At 39.3% G+C, this 19,966-nt stretch overlaps 1 protein-coding gene across 6 annotated transcripts in view; it reads right to left on the bottom strand.

Moving 5' to 3' along the window:
• Positions 1-405: 405 nt before the first annotated feature.
• Positions 406-19,966, bottom strand: part of WARS2 (tryptophanyl tRNA synthetase 2, mitochondrial) — a 51,421-nt gene continuing 31,860 nt past the window's right edge. For 4 of the 6 annotated variants that reach the window (XM_027449709.3, XM_038168526.2, XM_038168553.2 and 1 more), the window contains 4 exons: positions 17,827-17,907; positions 16,066-16,151; positions 13,468-13,586; positions 10,862-11,856 (listed from right to left, as the gene is read on the bottom strand). In XM_027449709.3, the coding sequence (XP_027305510.2) occupies positions 11,408-11,856; positions 13,468-13,586; positions 16,066-16,151; positions 17,827-17,907 (735 nt within the window). In that variant the 3' untranslated portion in view covers positions 10,862-11,407. Of the gene's footprint in view, positions 1,807-10,861; positions 11,857-13,467; positions 13,587-16,065; positions 16,152-17,826; positions 17,908-19,966 lie in introns of those variants that run through there. The other 2 variants (XR_011812166.1, XM_072043660.1) reach the window with 2 other exon arrangements.

Genomic DNA, 19,966 nt, shown 5'->3' with positions numbered 1-19,966 from the left:
TTCCCTTCCCTTCCCTTCCCTTCCCTTCCCTTCCCTCTACACAACTTCAGGTTTTAAGGGTTGGCAAGCAGTTCCATCACTATCAGAAAATAGATGAGGGTAACTTAAGAAGAATGGATGCCACATCACCACTCACAGGTTGCTCGTGGCCCACAAGCCTAAGCAGAAACAGAATATTGCTATTTTTTCCTATTCTTGCTGTAGGAACATCTGCCAGACAGACAGTGAAGGAATAAATGTGGGCAAAGAAAGCCTCAACCCACTCAGGACGATCTTTCTTGGCTTGAGTGCTCAGTTCAAGAGCCACTTATTGAGATCTTTGTTATTCATTCAGCAAACACCATGAAGAGTGTCTTGAAATACATCCGAACAACTGTTTTCAGTCACAATAAAAAGTCAGTTCCGTAACATTCAAGATCTTTCTTTACTCAGAGGGGTATGGTTTAGGGAAGGAAACATGAAGGTAAACAGGGTGAATGAAGTCAGAGACCACCTACACCAGAAACACTGGATAACATCAGAGAGTAACAACGTTGATAAATCTCATCTGTACTTAGCTTAACAATATGTTTTCGTAGATGCTGGGGTATAATGAAAGAAGTTTTCACCAAAGACAGAAAAAAAGAACACGTGTTCAACGCATCTAACAGACGTTTCATTGACTTTATCAGTACCTGACCATTGCTTCATGTGGATGGATGACAATAAAATCAGACTATGACTGAAGACATGCTTAGGAGAACACATGGGACAACTGACGTTGTCCATACAAGATCTTGTGCTTCTGCTTTGTACATCCTGAAGTTCCCACCTAAACTGTAAGCATCTTGTTTCAGAATGATTTAAGGCAGTAAGAGAGACATGATTCCACCTTACTCTGTTGTAAGCTGCTGCTCCCCAACTGTGGGAGTTAATCCATTAACCCTTCAGATTAGACTCACACAGCCTTTATTTACAGTGATTGTATAAAGGAAGCAGATGGCTTACTTCATCACAGACTTGTGACTTGTCATGTCAGCCATATGAATGAGACTATGACCATGCTCCCATAGCCAGGCTTTTACAAGCATGCTGTTACTACCAAACTTTTAATAACTTGTAAGGACTTCAGTGTTGGAACTCTTGTCCTGACATTTCATCTTGCAGATAGGCCAAATATAGCACATCTGGAACTGATCGAGCCTTCTGGTGTGGCATAGATTTGCCGTTGCTGCCTCACAGCCACGTTGGAGTGCTGAGAGCATGACAGCACAACAGACATTAAGCTCAGTGCTTAGTTCCATGTCCATGGGCAGTATGAGACCACTCATGTAGTGGATAATCTCATCTTCAAGTCATGGTGTTCTGTGACAGCAATTTACCACAGTAGTAAAATTTCTACCAGATTGTTAACTGTTTACTGCAACTGGGCTCATCCCTCAGCACAGGCTGACATTCCATTTTATATAAAATAATTGTTGAAAACAAAGCTGCCTAAAAGTAAAATAATCATCAAATTGCGGCCTCTGCATAACAATATGGAAGTGTTACAGGCAGAATGATTTTTCATTGGCACAAAGCAAAATAAATACTGTCAAATCTTTCATAATATGAGCACTAGCACATCCAAAAAAATCAATAATAAAAAAAATATCATCAACAACAAAAACATACAGAAAAGATGGTGATAATCAGCACAGAATCTTTTGTGACAAGAAAGGATTTTCTGTTACTTCGGATGCCATTCAGTCACCAAAGGACTACGAGATAGACAGCTTGGTTGGAAATTCAAAGTTAAACAAAAGTCTTGTCTCACAACCTATTGAGCTGAAAAATAAAATAAAAAAGCTTGAATTAGATGGATGAACGTCACAGAAGATCACAGTTTTTCTGTAGCATTTTCACTGAAATTGGCTGACACAAACAGTAGTACTTCTGAAATAATGAGAGGAGACGCCTAGGTCCTTCCAACACTTTTGACTGCACAAGAAAGTGCCATTCTTCTTATAGCTATTATTGCCAAATTTGCCCAGGCAAAAGAAACAGCCCAATAATTTAAATGAAATTAGATAGTCCAATGTAGGAGATAAAGGGTTTTTGCTTTCCTAGCATGAAAACATCTCTTCTGAGCAGAAAACCTTTTCAACTAGTCTCCCTATGCTACCTCTTTCTCTCTGTGAAGCAACTATTTGTGAACAGGTAGCCATCATCCAGTAATGCAAACAGAGATATCAACAGAGTGAAAGATACATGTGTTGTTCTTAAAATAAATCTAGACAAGCTGGACCACTGAAAGAGCATGCTCATTAGACATAAGACTCAAACCCACATGGGTCCATATTGTTGCCATTACCAGAACCACATCCAGACCTTTTCTGAATTTTATCGTCATCTTAGAGACATATTTCCCAGTAAATTTCATGGGCTAAATTGGGAGCACAAAACCGTGATTCACATACAACATCTTCTTGTCAGTGGTAAAAGGACTTGGAACAAAAGGATTTGGCAGAGACAAATGTCTCAAGTGTATAAACATTTTAGTTAGATCTTAATAAACAGTTATTTGCTGGGGAGTTGGTGTTAATCTCTAAACGTAAGTGGACCTCTTCAGTTATTTGGAGATGCTGGGTCCATCTCTGTTCTGATACTGTGGTCCCAACCACTATCGTATGTACTTCCCATTCGTTAAACATGCAGGAATGAGAAAGGAAGAGATTTAGGTACCAAGACCACAAATTACTGCATGTATTCAAGGAAGATCACTGAAGAAAGGGAAGCTGAACAAAGAGCAACAAAGAAAGTGAGGGTAGTAAGGATACGTCTCCATCTTTCAACTCTTTTTTCTTCAACCAGGAAAGATACAATTTGATCTCTTACCCACACAGTCTGGGATAACACCTGAGGTCGACTTCCACAGCAGCACGAGAAGTGTCTACACTAGCACTGTGACTGGGAGCAGGAGTGTCTCTTTGCAGAAACTCCCCATTGTCCCCACTTACTGCAATTCAGCAGGCATCAAAGAGAAGTTTCATGGTTCATGAATTGGACGAAACCAAACAAGAAAATGCATTTCATGAGTGTACCTACTGCACTCCAGTTGTAAATAAACCCATGGGACCAGGCTACACTTAGCGTGAAACAAGTCCCTCTGAGATACATCACATCAGGTCCTCCAAAAAACTGTTTTGCTCTAAAGAGCTATTCTCACTCATCTGCACTACTGTGTTACAGTAAGCACTGCCACAGAACACCATTTAGAATGGGTGCTTACAAAAATGTTCTGAAGAGGAAGCAGGGAGTTCAAAGAGCAAAGAGATCACAGTAGCTTGATATCAAACAACTTTTACTGATAGTAGCAAGCATATGTTGTTTCAAGCTCAGCTTCTTTCTGCCAACCTCCTTTGGTTGCCAAGTAAATGGTTCAAAGAATGCAAAGAGGCAGCCAGGCCAGGTCCAGCCAGACCCTTAATCTGAATGCCAAGATGGTTAACTTCCCAGAAAAGCCATGCTTTCAGAAAACTGAAATAGGCAGCATACACCTGCAAATACCTACGTTATAGTTGTCTCCTCTCAGGAGACTCTAAAGACCATGGTTGTTAGCGGTATTGGGATTACTCCACTGGGCAGATGTAGCTTTTATTTTGGGAATTCCTGGACAGGAGCTTCTAAAATAAAAGCTACTAAAATAAGTCAACAATTTGTAGGTGAACATATTCATTTTACTTCCTGAAGAAAAGAACTTCCTGAAGAAAAGAAAGGGTTATTTCCTTACTCGAAGGAAATAGGCCAGGCAAATAAGAATAATTTAATTGATAGGGGAAAGAGAAGGAATATATATATATATTGTTAAATTAAAGAGAAAACCCTGAATTTGATTGAAACATTGCTAAATATGTTAGGTACAAAGCCCGTGCACCAACCAAAGGGCTCTTCTGAAGCTTTTCTTCCTGCTCTGCCCTATATGATTTTCAGGAAAACAAACAAACAAAAAAACCAACATGACTTAGGCACTGAAACATTCTAATCATCCACTTAATCTATCTAATAATATCTAATATCTAATAATCTATTTATCTGTCATATACTTCTTCTTATAAACAATTATATACCTATGTAATTGTGTACATACAACAAAAAATAGTTTACCACCCAAGATGTTCTTTCTAGCCTGTAAGACAGAGATTACTGATCATAGCTGAAAAGGTTACCTAGATCTGGGCTCTGTTTCCAGCTGTTATATTAGACATCATCCACCAGGCTTCCTTTTTGATAGGTTCTTTAGGGCTGCTTAGCAAATGCAGTAAGCTCTACAGGGCAGAACAGTTCAGAATTACCTGGGTCCAGATATCAGTCATCTCTCAGATGCAATTTAGAATTATTTAATTTCATAATGATCCACAGACTGTGTGTGTGTATGATGCTAGAGAATGACAAAAGTAGACTAAGCTCAATAAAAACTTGCTTCAAATAATTTGCCCCATGCCTTTGACAATCATGATACAGAAATCCTTCACTAAGAAATGAGGAAGCTACAAACTTTGACAATCAAATAACTTCGGATGTTTCTTGATTTCACCACCAGCTATGGAACAACTACATTGTAAATACTTTCTTTAGTCATAATTATATATTCTTATAATTACTAAAACTGGCAGTTGTACTTAACCAAATCTAAAATTGGATTTTTATTAAATTGAACAGTAGGAGAGGATATGTAATATGTTGCCCTCCCCCTCCCCCCCCCCCCAAAAAAAAAAAAAACAAAACAAGAAAGAAAAAAAAATAGTATTGAAGACGTATGAATACTCCTATTTCCTCTTTACTGCAAAGGAGATGTGTTGAATGCCAGTACCAGGTGTTAGGTGAATTGAGTATCGTATGTGTATAAAGACCTTAAAACTGTGTTTTGTCTTTTGAATACATGGTCCTGTCTTTGCTACTGGAAAATTAGAGGTAAAAATTAGATATATTAATGTTAAAGATTTTCAGTATCTCCATGAATACTATGCCTGTTTCTCCTGAAGAACGAATTGTGGGACCTTTGCTCTAATCCAATCCAAGTGTCACAGCAAAACACTTAATGACAATGCTGGCATGCAGTGCTAAGTGAACAAGGCTGTGTTGAGGAGAACTACAACTGGAAGGGGTATTTGCTTTTCATAATGTTATCTGCTCTAACTTACAATGCCAGAGCTTGAGATTTTGTGTGAAAGAAAGATCATTAAAAAGTGGAGATCTACTTCAGCTGAACTGTCCTGCTCTTTAGTCTATGAAGTCCCACTCACTAAATATAGCTAAACTCGTGACTTTAGCTATATTTAGTACAGACGACATTTTAACAACTTCTATTCATTTGCCTTTCACTTTCCCTTGAATATATTTTGTTTGGACAACACAAAAAGTAACAAATCCAGCTCTCTGTTATTTATTTTAATTTATTTTACCATCTTCGTCCTTTTTTTTTTTCTTCTTTACTTTCTCTGCTAAGATTGTGCCACAGAAAGGGGATAAAAAGATTGCAGAAGTCAAGTACGTCAAGTTCTTTGGTAACTCGGGTTAAAATTATGATACAAGCAGAAGAGAGTTAAATGAACCCAATAAGCCTTCATCTTGACATTAATGAGTAAAAATAATTGTGAATTGTGTGTTAATTTTTTGTCTTATTTCCCATGCAGACTGATATATATACGAATCTGTTGTGAAACACTGGCCAAAATCTTACAAAACCACCTGAATATGCACAGCAATAACTGTGCATAACTGTTCCTGAAGTACTACACCTATTTTAAAACCAGAGACTATTTATGAACACACTTATTCTTTTCAGAGGACTTGTCTACATTACATTTAGTTTCCCCTCATTCTCCCCATCTACTCTGCTCCTCCAGTCTTGACTAACTTTTGAAACTAGCATCAAGTTCTTGCCTCATGGCTCTCTTTCTTCAGATCCTTAACAAATACAGGTCTCAGTGCAGATTCCGAAACACTCAGAGCACAACCTCATGTTCTGCAAAATTAACTAGTTATTTCTGAATCACCTCACCATGATAATTAAGTAAATTAAAACTGAACATCATATTTATTTAAAAAGTCTGTATCATATAGAGACCCCCCATTTTTCCAACTCAATAACATAAGCCTACAGTCCCCCATGACAAATGCTACAGGCATATAATGGTTATGAGCTCACAGAATACAGAGCTCAATTTACATTACAGTACAGCAATTTCATACACAGCACCGTTAAATATGCTGGCATAGGATAAGTAAGGCTTTTATTACATTTTAGCATGTACTAGAATCACAGAATATCCTGATTTGGAAGGGACCCACCAAAACCATCGAGTTCAACTTCTGGCTCCACACAGGACTACCTAAAAATCAAACCATATTTTCAAGTGTTGTCCAAACACTTCTTGAGCTCTAGAACTTCTAGACCCTTCATCATCTTTGTAGCTCTCCTTTGGACACTCTTTAATAGTTTTATGCCTTTCTTATATTGAGGCACCCAAAACCACACATAGTGTTTGAGATGAGGCCACACCAGCACTTAGCCAGGCTTCTCTTCCCTCAGCTGGCTAGCAATGCTCTGCTTCATGCACCTCAAGGTATAACTGGCCCTTTAGGCTGCCAGGGCACACTGTTGACTCATATTCAACTTAGTGTTGACCAGAACCCTCAGTGCCCTTTCTGTGGGGCTGCTCTTCATCCTCTCATCTCATAGGCTGTATGCGTATCTGAGATTGCTCCATTCTAGGTGAAGAATCCAGCACTCGCTTCTCTTAAACTTCATATTGTTGCCCAGCCTTCTAATTTGTCAAGATCTCCCTGCAAGACCTCTCTACCCTCAAGGGAATCAACAGCTCCTCCCAGTTTAGTGCCATCTGCAAACCTGCTTAGTATACCTTGAAGTCTTGCATCTGAGAAATTTATGAAAACATTAAAGAGAACTGGACCTAAAATCGAGCCTTAGGTGATGTAACCCCATTTACTATAATCCTTTGAGCCTGACCTGTCAGCCAATTGTTTACTCATCACATTATGTTTTTGTCCAGCTGTATGCTGGATGTTTTGTCCAGAACAATACTGTGAGAAATAATATGGAAAGCTTTGCTGAAATTAAAAAGGATCACATCTACTGGATGCCCTCAGTCAACCAGATGGATAACCTCATCATACAAGGAAATTAAGTTAGTTAAATAGGACTTTCCCCTCACAAACCTTAGCAGTGACTGTGTTGCCTTTCAAGTGTTTTTCAGTAACTCCCAGAATGACCTTTGTAATTTTACCAGGCACTGAAGCATAACTGACCAGCCTGCAATTTCTGGGGTCTTCCTTCTTGAAAACTGGGACAACATTTGTCAGCTTCCAGTCAGTTGGGACCTCTTCAGATTCCCAAGACCATTAAAAACTAATTGAGAGATCTCACAATGACATCAGCCAGTTCTTTTAGTACCCTGTAATGAATCCCTATGGGCCCCATAGACTTATGTGCGTTTAGCTTGAGCAGCAAATCCCACAGCATAGGTCAGAGTCTGCAGGGAGTTTCCGGCAGTCATGGTCCTCCAACTCAGGGTTCTGGAGTCCCAGGGCCCATCATTGGTGTCAAAGACAGACAAAGACAGCATTAAACATCTCTGCTTTGCTTATGTCCCTATTTGTGAGGTGATCAACCTTACTAAGTAATGGACCAATGTCATCTCTGTTTCTCCTTTTGCTAACACACTTAAACAACCCTTTTTTTTTGTTGTCCCCCACAGCACTGGCCAGTTTCAACTTTAATTGAGCTTTGTCTGCACAAATTTTCTCCCTACAATGGCAAACAGCATTTCTGTAGTCCTCCCATGTCACCTGACCTTGCTTCCAATGTCCACGCTCTCTGCCTGCGTGGCTCTCTGCCACGCTTTTCTGCCTAAGCTCTAGAAAATGATCCCTGCTCAGTCAAGCTAGCCTTGTGTCCCACCTGCTTGATTTCTGACATTTTGGAATTGCCTGATCCTGCAGTCTTAAAGAGATTGCTCTTAAAAAGTGACCAGCACAGATGGACCCCAATACCTTCTAAAGCAAAATCACATGGGACCTGACTAATAAGTTCCTTGAGTAGCCTGAAGTCTGTTCTTTCCATATCTAGGGTCAAAGTTTTGCTGGAAGTTTTATCACCAAAAATTTGAAACTCAACTACTTCATTGCCACTGTGGCCAAGATAGCCACCAACCATCACTTCACCCAAGACCCTCTCTATTCACAGGCCACCAGTCCTAGTCTGCTTCCTGGTATCTGCTCTGAGAAGTTACCATCAATGTGCCACAGGAATTTCCTGGACCTGTTTGTATCAGTTGTGTGGTATTCTCAGTTAATGTCTGGCAAGTTGAAGTTACCCATAAGGACAAGGGTAGCTGATCTAGAGTTCTCTCTTAATTCTTTATAGAGTAACTGATCAGTATGGTCAACCTGGCTGGGTGGTTTATAGTAGACTCCCACAATGACATCCACTTTATTTGCTTGTCCCTTAATCCTTATCCAGAGGCTCTCAAGTGTGTCATTGCCAACTGTAAGCTCTGTACAACTGGGTCCCTCTGTTACATAGTGACCCCCATATCCCTCCTGAAGAGCCTTAAGAGTGCATCATAACACACCACTCACACAACTCTTTCCACCAAGTCTTGGTTTTGCTAATGATGTTATAGCTCTGGGACAGAGCCAAAGCTTCTAGCTCCTCTTGCTTATTCTTTATGCTATGTGCATTAGCGTAGAAACATTTCAAATGTGCTCTAACGTACCCAGCATTTTGTGGAGACTGACCTAGCTCACCTAGCATAGCATCCCTCAAACTTTGATGTGCTGTCCCATAGTTTATCACTGGTGAGCCTCAGTTTATCCCTTACACTCTTCAAGACTAGTTTTAAGCTCTTCCAATCAGCTCTGCTAACTCTTTAGCAAAAATCCTTTCCCCCCTTTGAGAAAGGTTTATCCTGCAGGTCTGGTGTTGTGTAGACCATCTTGTGATCAGAAAATCCAGACACCAGCCTCATAGCCATGTATTGATAAGCTGTGTCTGCCTGTTTCTTCCAATACCATTCCCTGCAACTAGAAGTATAGAGGAAAACATTATCCGTGCTCCTGAACTTTTAACCGTCTCAAGGACCTGCAGTCGCTTTTGATTGTTCTTGCTGTTTCTTTTGATCTCACTGCAGCTTCATCATTGCCTACACTAAAAAGAATGATAATCTGAGAGCCATATCACGCTAGGAAGTTTTCTGGTAGCATCTTTAACCCAGGCCACAAGGAGACAGTAGACTTCACTATGAGTTGGGTGTAGTTGGTATATTGTGACTCCGTTCTCCTCAGAAGGGAGTCACTAATGAGAACAACCTGTCTTTTATTTCTTAAAGTAGGTTGTTGTGATACAGGGGGTAGGTTGACCTGCCCTTGGCGATCCCTTCAACACAGACGAACCATCATAGATATTGTTTGGGAATCCTTCAAGTTCCAGGGCCTCACACCTATTGCATAAGGGAACCTGAGAAAGTGAGGTAGGCAGGGAAGGAGTTTGCCTGCTGCCTTAAGCAGAAACCTGCTTCCTTATCTCTGAAATTACCACCTTCTATCTACTTGGTGGTGAGAAGATGGCGGATCCTTTGTATCTTACGTTATGACTGGCTGATCCATCTATCCCAGGATGGTAAGTACAATTCCACCAATTTCCTTTTCGGACTTTGATGCTCCTCAACCTGCCCACCTCCTCAGAGAGCTCTGCCATTAGGCTGAGCAGTTTCTCTGCCTGGCCACACATCCAGCAGTTGTGCTCACTGCTGCCCTCAGACACTGACAGAAAACTTGGGCACATGCTGCAGCTTGAGACCCGGATGGCTGTTTCCTTTGGAGCTCTGTCTGGGTATCTGTGCCAGATCCAGTGAGTGCAGAGGCCACAGGGGATGCAAAGGACATAGCTTTCTTCTTGGAGGATACCACTGCTAAAGCTCTTTGTGAGAGGATTATGATCATCAATTTAACTAACCATGTGGACTGGCAGAGTGACAATGCCCTTCCTGCATGCTCTTCCATGCAAACTGCTGTGCAAACTGCCACCCCATGCCTTGTTTGCCCCATGTTGGGGTTGCAGTGCTCCCTAGGGCTGCCTTCTGTAGATTTTGGAGTTTGCTCCTAGCCCCACCAAAGCCTCATCAGTTGCTTTCACAAGAATGATCGACCCCTTCTAGGAGAACAGTGTCTCCTTTTGACAGCTTGCCTTCATTCACCACACACTCCCCAATACACAGCGTGGCCCATGGGTCCCATCCTGTGGGTCTACTGAGGCACAGGATCAGTAGACGCTAACATCATTCTCCCATTACTGCATTTTCCTGAGGCTCAGTAGTAAGATTTCATAAAGATCTATTTAATCTCATTTTAACAAAATATTTTACCATAGTTCTGGCTCTGACCTCAGCATAATTTTTAAATAAGTAATTTTGTAAATTATACAGGAAGTTCTCTATTTTATCAGTCTAAGATCTCTTTCACACACTCCCCCCCCCAAACCTTTTCTAAAGGAATCTTATATTTGATGCTGAACCAAAATCCCCGAGTTCTCTGCTAAACCAAAGAGTGGGTAGAAAAGAAGCAGCTGAAGCACATGTAGTTTCCTGCTGAAGAACCTCAGAACTGAACAGCAGGATTGCACAGGCAGCAGAAATGAAATTCACATTCATTGCACATTCTTTGGAGTGACTACAAAAGAGGCCATCTAGCCCAGTAGTCAGAATTAGTTTTACAGTATAAATATCTGTATCCATAAAACAGACTAATTTACTTCACACAAACTAGATGTAATTCAAAAAATTACACTGGGTTTGAAGACACAACAGGGAGAGGCAGTAAGTTCTGTCTTCACCATCAAATCCCTGAGCATTTTTATTTGTAAGTCTATGCTTTCTGGTTATTCAAGAACACAGTCTACCACAGTATCAGAGCTGAATAACCATTAACAGGATGAGCTGTCCATCTGTAACAAGACCACATCCACAGCTAAGGATGTTATTGGGAAGATTACAACTCTTTTAGGGAGATTCAAATCATATTACCTATACTGTAGTTTTTTTACAGTAGTTGATATGTATTAAAAAAAAAACACACACACACACACACGGGCAACCTTGTCTTTTGCTTTTGTGGGATTTCTTCATGAACTGTGATTGCCTGCACCCTCCTCCTCTGACCATCCTCATAAGCTCACTGCTGGTCCCATTGGAAAGAACTGGCTTCACGCACATTTTTGATGCAAACATCTTAGATGTTCTACTTGGATTTTGCAATAGGAAAAGAAAAAATAAAAAGAGTGTCTGTTTCAAACTGATATGATTAAGATGATACAAGTAACAAAATAACTGTCCCAGGAGCAAAAGTCCTTACAACTACTCAGCAGTTTCTACTGAAATCCCACCAGTCTTCTTATTTCTTGATAGATGGGGGTAGCCAGTTCTTTGGCTTTCTCTGCTCCAGCCTCTAAAACCTGTATCAGATGGGCTTTGTCCTCCTGGAGTTTCTTGATTTCATTCCTGATTGGTGCAAATTTTTGAATAACTGACTCTGCTACCACCATTTTGTAGTGAGCAGTGTCAAGACCAACAGACTGGTGTAGCACTTCTTCTATGCTAAGTCCTGATACTGCAGAATGAATGGACACCAGATTAGAGACACCAGGACGACTGGCTGGGTCATAGGTCACCTCAGAGGTAAAGTCAGTCACAGCTTTGCGGAATTTCAGCACTATTTCATCAGGGCTGTCCACTATGTTAACAGTAGCTAACTTCTGTGTGTCTGACTTAGACATCTTCACCGTTGGATCTCTGAGGGATTTTATTTTCTTTGTTGTACCTTAAAAAAAAAAAAAAAAAAAAGAAGGAACAATTATGCACATGCACAGACAATGGTTTCTTATGACAGTTGCTAAGAACACTGGTAGCTGTATGGTTAAACTCTGTTTGCCCATGCTTAAAAAAGAGTTGTGAGCACAATCATGTACCCTCCTATTTAGTCCTTATGGCCTCTCTGTCCTTCTAAGTCAATTTTCACCTCCCCTAACTAAATGAAAACCTAGCTTCACTTTTGCCCTACTCTCTAAGTAGAAACTTCTGCAGGGACACTGTCTAATATCTTCTGTGGCTACATGATAAACTATTTCAGTCTTTCACCACGAAACATGATTCATGGTATACACAAAAGTACCTCTAATTTAGAAAGTATTCACACCAATTGTCTTTAGACATCTAATACAACCAACTAAATTAACTGTGTACTCTTCATTGACTGATTATGTACTCAGTGTAAGGACAGGGTACAGTTCAGACTGCCCCAGAAAGGGGTCTATTCTGAATCACCTTTTGGAAGGTTCTGTCTCTTCCCTGCAAATTTGAAGGAACCTGGGTAATTAAGCTTCCTACAGTTAGTGAGTCTGAGTAACTCCCTAACTGCTCCATTATTCTAGGTCATGTCATTGGTTTGTGTATACCTGTGCACTTATTAAGGTATGCTTCTCATGAGGAAAGTGAAAAGTTTTTTTTTGTTTTGTTTTGTTTTCTCTTTACAGTTTGAGCTTTTGCCATACTGTTAAACAGTCTCCCCCTGTGCCATAGGCTACATTCACCTCCTCATTACAGTGCTTACTGTTTAGTTGTTCATTAGAAACTACAGGGCTTGCAATAATCAGTATTCTTTAAACCCCACTCTAGGTCTAACACCATTTTTGTCACTGAGGCTTGAAAACTGAGAAAGGTTTATTACTGCCTGTCTTTTTTAAGGTGAGAGCTCCTTGCCCTTTTGGGGGCGAAGGTCTCTGCTGTGCATTCCTCTACATTACTTACAACAAAGATGCAATGCTTCTTCCTTGCCCAATTTTTCACGTTTCTTAACAAACATGCCATTTGCGCCACCTGACTCCCCCTCACCCCCCGGCCTATGACCTTGTAGCTCAAAATGGCTGAGAAGATTTTCCTTATAAGTCTCCCTTAGTCTAAGATCAAAAAACAGCAAGTCTAAGCTCTATAAAAGACCCTTACTGAAATATGCAAGTATAAATTAAACACACTTGAGCACTTTTTGAACACCGTAGCAATAAACCTATGAGCTATTTAGCATGCTTAATGTAAATATTACCATTCAGAAACTACAGAATTCTGCTTGCTAGGGTTCTTATCTTGTTCTTTAAACATCTCCTGAACTAGCAATATGTAGGAGAGCCCCTAAAAGCATACATTTCTCTACCAAGGCCTTGTAAAGACTTATGTCCATTTTGGTAGTTCATTTTCATAGCCGCTAGTCTTTTGCTATCAGTTTTTCCCTTGTCAACCCTTTCAGCATCAGAGAATTCTCTTTTCCTGGTACCTGAAACTGTTCCCACAATATTTAAATCCATCTTCAGCCTTGAAGTGCAATTAAGGTGGTAAATAAATAAATAAATAAATAAATAAAACACCAAGACCAGCTCACTTAAAATGGCTTTGGGCACAGGAAAGAATTCTCCGTATTTCTTGTTGAAATGTTGTGCTATATCTTGGGCTAGTTCCAGGTGCAGGACTTGATCTTCTCCAACAGGAACATGTGTCGACCTTTTAATAAAAGACAGATACAGGAAATTCAGCAAAGCTCTGTGGTTCTGCTGAAATGTTACTCAAAACTGTCACAGCTCCTGCCATGACTAAGAGCCAGACTGAGCCAAACACACAGTCCCAGCTAGATATAGGTGCTGTGTGGACAAGATCCCAAACAGACTGCATCCCAGTGTGAATCTGCTTTCTGTGCTCAACGGAAGCACAATTCCAAGGGTAAAAATATTTTTTCACAAAAACACATACAGTAAAGAAACCAGTAAGAGCAAATAATTAAACTCAGCTCAAAGAAAGGTTTTTGTTGTATCTCCTGCTGTCTCTTTAGAGATCAAAGAGCATGTGTTAGAGTGTGTGAACAAAGCAAGAAAGATCTGCAAGGCATAAAGTCCAACCTTGCCTTGTCAAATCTCAGGAAGACATAACTGTTGTTGAGAAGTTAGTACTATGAATTTACCAAGGGAAGGAAAGAAGAGAGTGGTTCTTCCTCATGGGTCATGATTTTATAAATATCACGTGGGCCAGCATTTCTACTACCACAAGTGTTATCTTTCCTAGATTAGGGCTGTTAGGATCAAAGGATCATTTGATCTTCTGATTTTCTGTACTGAGCTCCATAGCTTGAATGAAATTCTGGAGGAAAATATAATCTGCGTCTGAGGACATGAGGAGGTGAAGAATCCATTACTTCCCCTGGTGATTCTTTCCCACAGTTAATCATACTCACTAAAAATATATATGATTCTTTAGATGAGGCTGACTTGAAATTTTGCCAGCTTTTGATTACTCTTCCCTCCTCCAAGCAGATTTTTTTTTTCTAACGCTTGCAGGGTATTCAGCTCTGAATCCTGGATACGTTCCAGCGTAAGAAAGTTCACTATGCATCTTTCAAGTTCCCAGAAAAATTCAGTTCAACACGGTACTTCTTCCTTCCGATTCTGAATTACTGGGCAGACATCCAGGAATCAATTTGTCCACCTTTATCCCCCACCAAATAGTCAGCAAAGCAACCTAAAAACAGTTACAGTAGCCAATAGGAAATCACAGTGGCCTACAACTAACAGAAAGAAAATCAGTTACCATAATCAATATACTTTAAGCAGGTCAAAAGAAATGTTTCCATATGCCAAAATGGTTCCATATTCACAAAGTTTGCCACTAAACAGAAAACATATTGTTTTTATAAATGTCTCTGCATGATTCTTTGCCTTTTCCCTTGCTGCTTTTTTAATATTTCTGTCCTGTTGCTATTTTTATTCCTTTCTGTCATATATTTACCTTCTGTCCATTTTCCTTTTTCTTTGATCCTTGGTTCATCTGAATTAGTACTGTTTATCCCCTTCTCCTGTTCTTAATTCTTCTTCGTGACTGCTGTTCCCTTCCTGTGTTTCCATTTCTCCCTTATTCTTGTTCCCTATATTATGCTTTTACATTAAAACATTTCTTATTAAAAATACTATCCGAAACTTCTTCAAAGAGATATTGTTTCTCTTTCACTTCCCTGTTTTGCGCTCTGTCTGGACAACCTGCTGTTAATACACATGGTAGCAAACAAAACACAGACTTCACTAAAGAATGATGAATCACATGATCTTATTAGAGATGGAAGAGGCATACACGGTTGAAATCAATCAATCAAAGCAAGGTAATTTCTGATAATGTTGTCTACATTTCACCCTACAGTACTGCTTGACAACCAATTGGGTCTCAATATACAAAAGATTATTTTAATGTTCAAATTCTAATTCTTCCTTTTGCTTCCTTCCCATTATTTTTAGCTAAATTTCAAATTAATTAGAAATATCATCTACTGATCTTCCTATGTTACTGTCTTCCCCTACTAATGATTACTTAGGATTAAATTTCTCTAGATACGTTTTTCTGGTTAACAACTTGGAAATCTTAGTTATTTTGTCTTTATAGTTCTGCATATAACTTCAGTATTCCAGCAAATTTTCACAACTTCACTTCAAAAAAATTCAAAGTACATACACTTGAAACATAAAAATAATTAATGCACAGCGAAATACTTCTGACATTTACTTATGGAGACAGTTTAAAACATATGAAATATAACCAGCCATGACAGTGTACAGCAAGCTTCAACAGCTAGGCTCTATAGAACTAGCACTGCATGAAATAAAGCATAACTACTTGAAAAAGAAAAGATATATACAAATGTGTGTGAATATGTAATATCTACAATTAAAATCAGTGTGCTATAATTTCCCAAGAGTCATTCTGAGACTGACTGGCTTTTTTTTGTTTGTTTGTTTGTTTACAGTCATGTCTTTTGCTTTCAACCTAAGCTAGATTTCAACTGGCCACTGTAGAGGGAAAAAGCTGTCATCCATTTCCAATCTTCTGATCTAATCACACCCAGCTCCCCACTTAGTAAGTTAGCATGTTGACCTGATGAACATTCATTCATTTTAAAGCAGATGAACAGACATTGCCCATGGGCTCAGATTATGACTCTTACTTGTACAGCAAAATATCTGCTGCTTGAAGCACAGGGTAAGTCAACAAACCAACAGTTCCACCATTACTCTGGCTGGCACGCTTCATCTGTTTGGACAAGAAAAACAAAAAGAAAACACCTTTAGCTAACAATATCAAAGTCCATGAATTATAGCTCCAAGTAATTTGTGTGTTTCAGCCGTAGTGCTCATTCATCGTGTAACTCTATAGAAAAGTGTGTCATGTAAAATCTGCTCTTTGTGAATACATACATACCATTTTATGTTTGATATGAATTTTCCTACACTGTTCTAATATTGTAGTAGGAAGAGAATACAGGCTTATGCTTGCTTTCTGACCTACTAACCAAACGATTACAAACAGAAAACGGTCAGGTTGGTTATTACACTTCTTATGATAACCCCTACTTTTTAAATAACATTTTCAGCTGTACATTTTTGAAATACTTTATAGTGTAAATATAAAAAGGCATTAACCACCTGCATTTCAGTGACCAGAGATCAATATGCAGTGATCGCAGTCACCAGGAGGGTCAGTGACAACCCAGAACTACAGAGGCAGGGTCCAATGTTCCCTCCATTAGTTCACATTGCCCCACACAAACCAGCCTCTGTCCTGAAGTCTTTTACCACTCCAGGATATTGGTCATTGAAACCAAGATATTCCAGCTTAAGATACTCAGTATGTTATAGCAGCAGCACATCTACTTTTTGTTTTTAACCATAGTTAACTACACTAAAACTCTACAGCCTAAGTGATTTCAGTAAGACGAAAATATCTTTCATTTTTTCCTCACCCTATCACACAGATTCTCTCTTCATCCCCACAAAATCTACTCTGGAAAACCTAGCACCTGTAACACCCATCTGTAGATTTGGAAAGTCAATACAGTTAAAGTAGGACTTAAGAGTTTAACTTTAGAACCTCAGGTTTAAAAAGGTTGGCTTTAATCTATGCCACGCATTAACGCTGGTTGCTGTATTTAAGTTTTACTGTTTTTATTTAATTAAGAAGAAAAACAGGAAAAAAAGAAAACATCTGGAGGTATTTAGGATTGCTCTGAACTCTGCAAGCCGAACTGCTCTTAAGATTTTTTCCCCCTTTTTTGATACTTCTCTCTCCTGCCGTTTGGTTTTTCTGCCTACTAAATGCCAAATAAAATCCAAGGAAATTAAATGCAAGAATGCAGTTGATACAGTAATGCTGATACAGTACCAAGATTAAGATGAGCATGGAACTTGTAAAGGCAAACATTCAAGGTGCATTAACTTTATCATTTGGCACACTTTTAATATTTATAATTTCTATACTCCTCTCCCAGCAAATGTTTCTTTTGCATCCTCTTCTATAAAATCTACAGAACAGCCACCTCCCTTTATGGAACTCCTTAATAAGCAAGGCTTCCACTACAAAATCTTGTACTTTTCTGCATTATTAAACAAACATTGAAACAAGTCATTAAAAAAAAAAAAAATCAGTTTAATAAAACTAATTAAACTACTCTTCCATCTGGTACAGCTTTTGCTAATCTCTGCCAAAAATATTATCCTGTAGTTTCTAACAGGAACACATTCACTGATAGCAACAGACATGAAAATACACATTTTCCTCTTTCCACCATATGACTAGAGAATTGTTTAACACAAAAGCAAGGATAACCAAGATACAGTTGGTACTTCACAGATAACAAATACTTCAAGGACAAAAATTCTACTGAATTCCCACGCATTTCCTTTCAACTTATTAAACAGTTCATAAATACCTTCCACTGGGGCAAGCGTAGTAAACGTGGCACATTAGTTATGCACCCAAGAATCCAGGCAAGTTCTGCATGCTCAGGGACCTGGAAGTAAAAAGTCAGAATGTATTTTATTCTTCTACATTTATACGTGTATTTCCTTGAAATCAAAATAGATAAACAATATCAAAGATTAAAAAATAAATTATTTTTGTCATTTTTTTCACTGAGGTCAGCAGTGACAAGCTAGCTTAAAGACTTAGGCCATGTCTGAGGGCAATCCAGGAAGCCCAGTAAGAAAACCAGGACAGCAGGTGCAGCACTGAGAACAGGTACACCATGACATAGCTCAGGTGAAGACCAGGGGCCACAGTCTGAGCTTAGGTGGAGACCCTGGGGCAATGGGCAGAAGGTGCATGGGTGGAGGGCCCTGGTGAGGTTTGTCAGGGCTTTCAGTGCACCAGCAGGCCTTAATTACACTGCCACTGTCTGAGGAACAGGGATAACAGCAGAAGTTGTGTGTTGAACTTAGAGTATAGCCTGAATAGTGCATTAATTTGCCCCTCAGTTCAGCAGTCCTATCAAAACTAATACTTATCTAGAGGTGGAAGAGAAGGATCAGGCCCTTTTAAAAGATGAGAGAGAAAGAAGACCCTTTGTAATCTTGTACAACAAAGTCTTCATTTAACCTTCTGGGGAAAATGTCACAACAGTGAAATTTTAATAGTTTCAGAAACACATTAGACAGAGTGATATTCCTTTCTTCCTGCTAAGAGGAAGACATTCTACAGACCAAGACAAGAAACACGCTGTGCAGCAACCTATGCTGGATGAATCCACATTTAGATTTTTGATGTACATCCCTCAGTTTTTGCATTTTCAATATTAATGTCAGGATTTATAAAAAACAGGCAAGCTTTGCTGATGCATACTCTGTTCTTTAACATCTTTCTAGCCATTTTGATCTGTTGCTAGTTAGCTATAAGATAAAAAACAAAACAAAAACAAACAAACTAACAAAAAAAAAAAACAAGGTGATCTGTATTCTGCTCCTTTGCTTACAAGTTTTATTCGCTCCTTTCAATATTGGCAGGTTTGGACATTTAAAAGCATGCTAACCATCTCGAAGGTGTTCAAAGCGTTATGTTCACAATATGATACAACCTCCCAGATGGAAGGCAGTAAGAAATGTTTGTTAACAAGTAAGAACTTGCATTGTTAATGGCAATTCTTTTGTTGTCACGTTTTATATTAAGTCATTTCCTAGCTAACAGTCATTAGACTGTTTTGGTTGCCAATGCTGCATAAAGGTATCTGACCTCAAGGCAAAATCCCAGTGAGAGTTATGAAGTATTTCTGGTTGATTTTTTTTTTCCTCTCTCTCTTTTAATTTCCTCATGCTTATATGACTTGCTATTTTCTGTGCACAAGACAAAGTGCATCAAGATGCACCAAATGTATCTTCTGCAAGACACAAGGAGTAAACTGAGCTGCACAGAAAATACTAAGCCCAGACTCCTATTTCATCTAGGAGGAATCACCATCTGGTTCAAAGTGGTTTCTCATTCCTTTCTTCTAGTCACGGATAGAGAGAAGATGGTGCTCTGTTGCACTTGTGTTGACAAGGACTCCCTTTAAAACTATGCAGTCATTGATCTGACTCTGTCAGACGTTGCTTCCACAGCCAAGACTGCATGTGTGTTTCATTGCATCAGGGGCTTTGACATTACATCAGTTACCAAAACACCAAGTGATCTAAACAGCATTTGTTGAGTTGATTCCACAGTTCTGGGTTCCTGCAAGCTATATTTCCTTCTAAACTTCAAAAGCAACCCAGTTCTTTCCTAAGCAAGTCTATAAGAGTTCTGAATACTGTGAAGAAAAAGACTGATGAAAAGGGGAGAAAATATAAAAGAATGCACATTAGGGTAGAGATTTCAGCTAGAAAAAAATTATGTACTGGAGCCTAATGGGTTAACGTTCATCACCCAAATTGCAGTAACTGACTGTATGTTGGTCTGTGAATCCAGTGGTACTAGGCCTAAACCACAAATCATTTGTCAGACTAAATCACAGTTTAAGCTACTGTGTTTTACTTGGCAAGAGGGGCAGGTAATTGGTGCATTGGTCGGTCACTGTGCACCAGTTGAAATGTGATTACTCA

Source organism: Anas platyrhynchos, chromosome 1 (genome assembly GCF_047663525.1).
Source record: "Anas platyrhynchos isolate ZD024472 breed Pekin duck chromosome 1, IASCAAS_PekinDuck_T2T, whole genome shotgun sequence".
Classification (NCBI taxonomy): domain Eukaryota; kingdom Metazoa; phylum Chordata; class Aves; order Anseriformes; family Anatidae; genus Anas; species Anas platyrhynchos.
The sequence above is the reverse complement of the archived record's forward strand: the minus strand, read 5'-3'. Positions and strand labels throughout refer to the sequence as shown.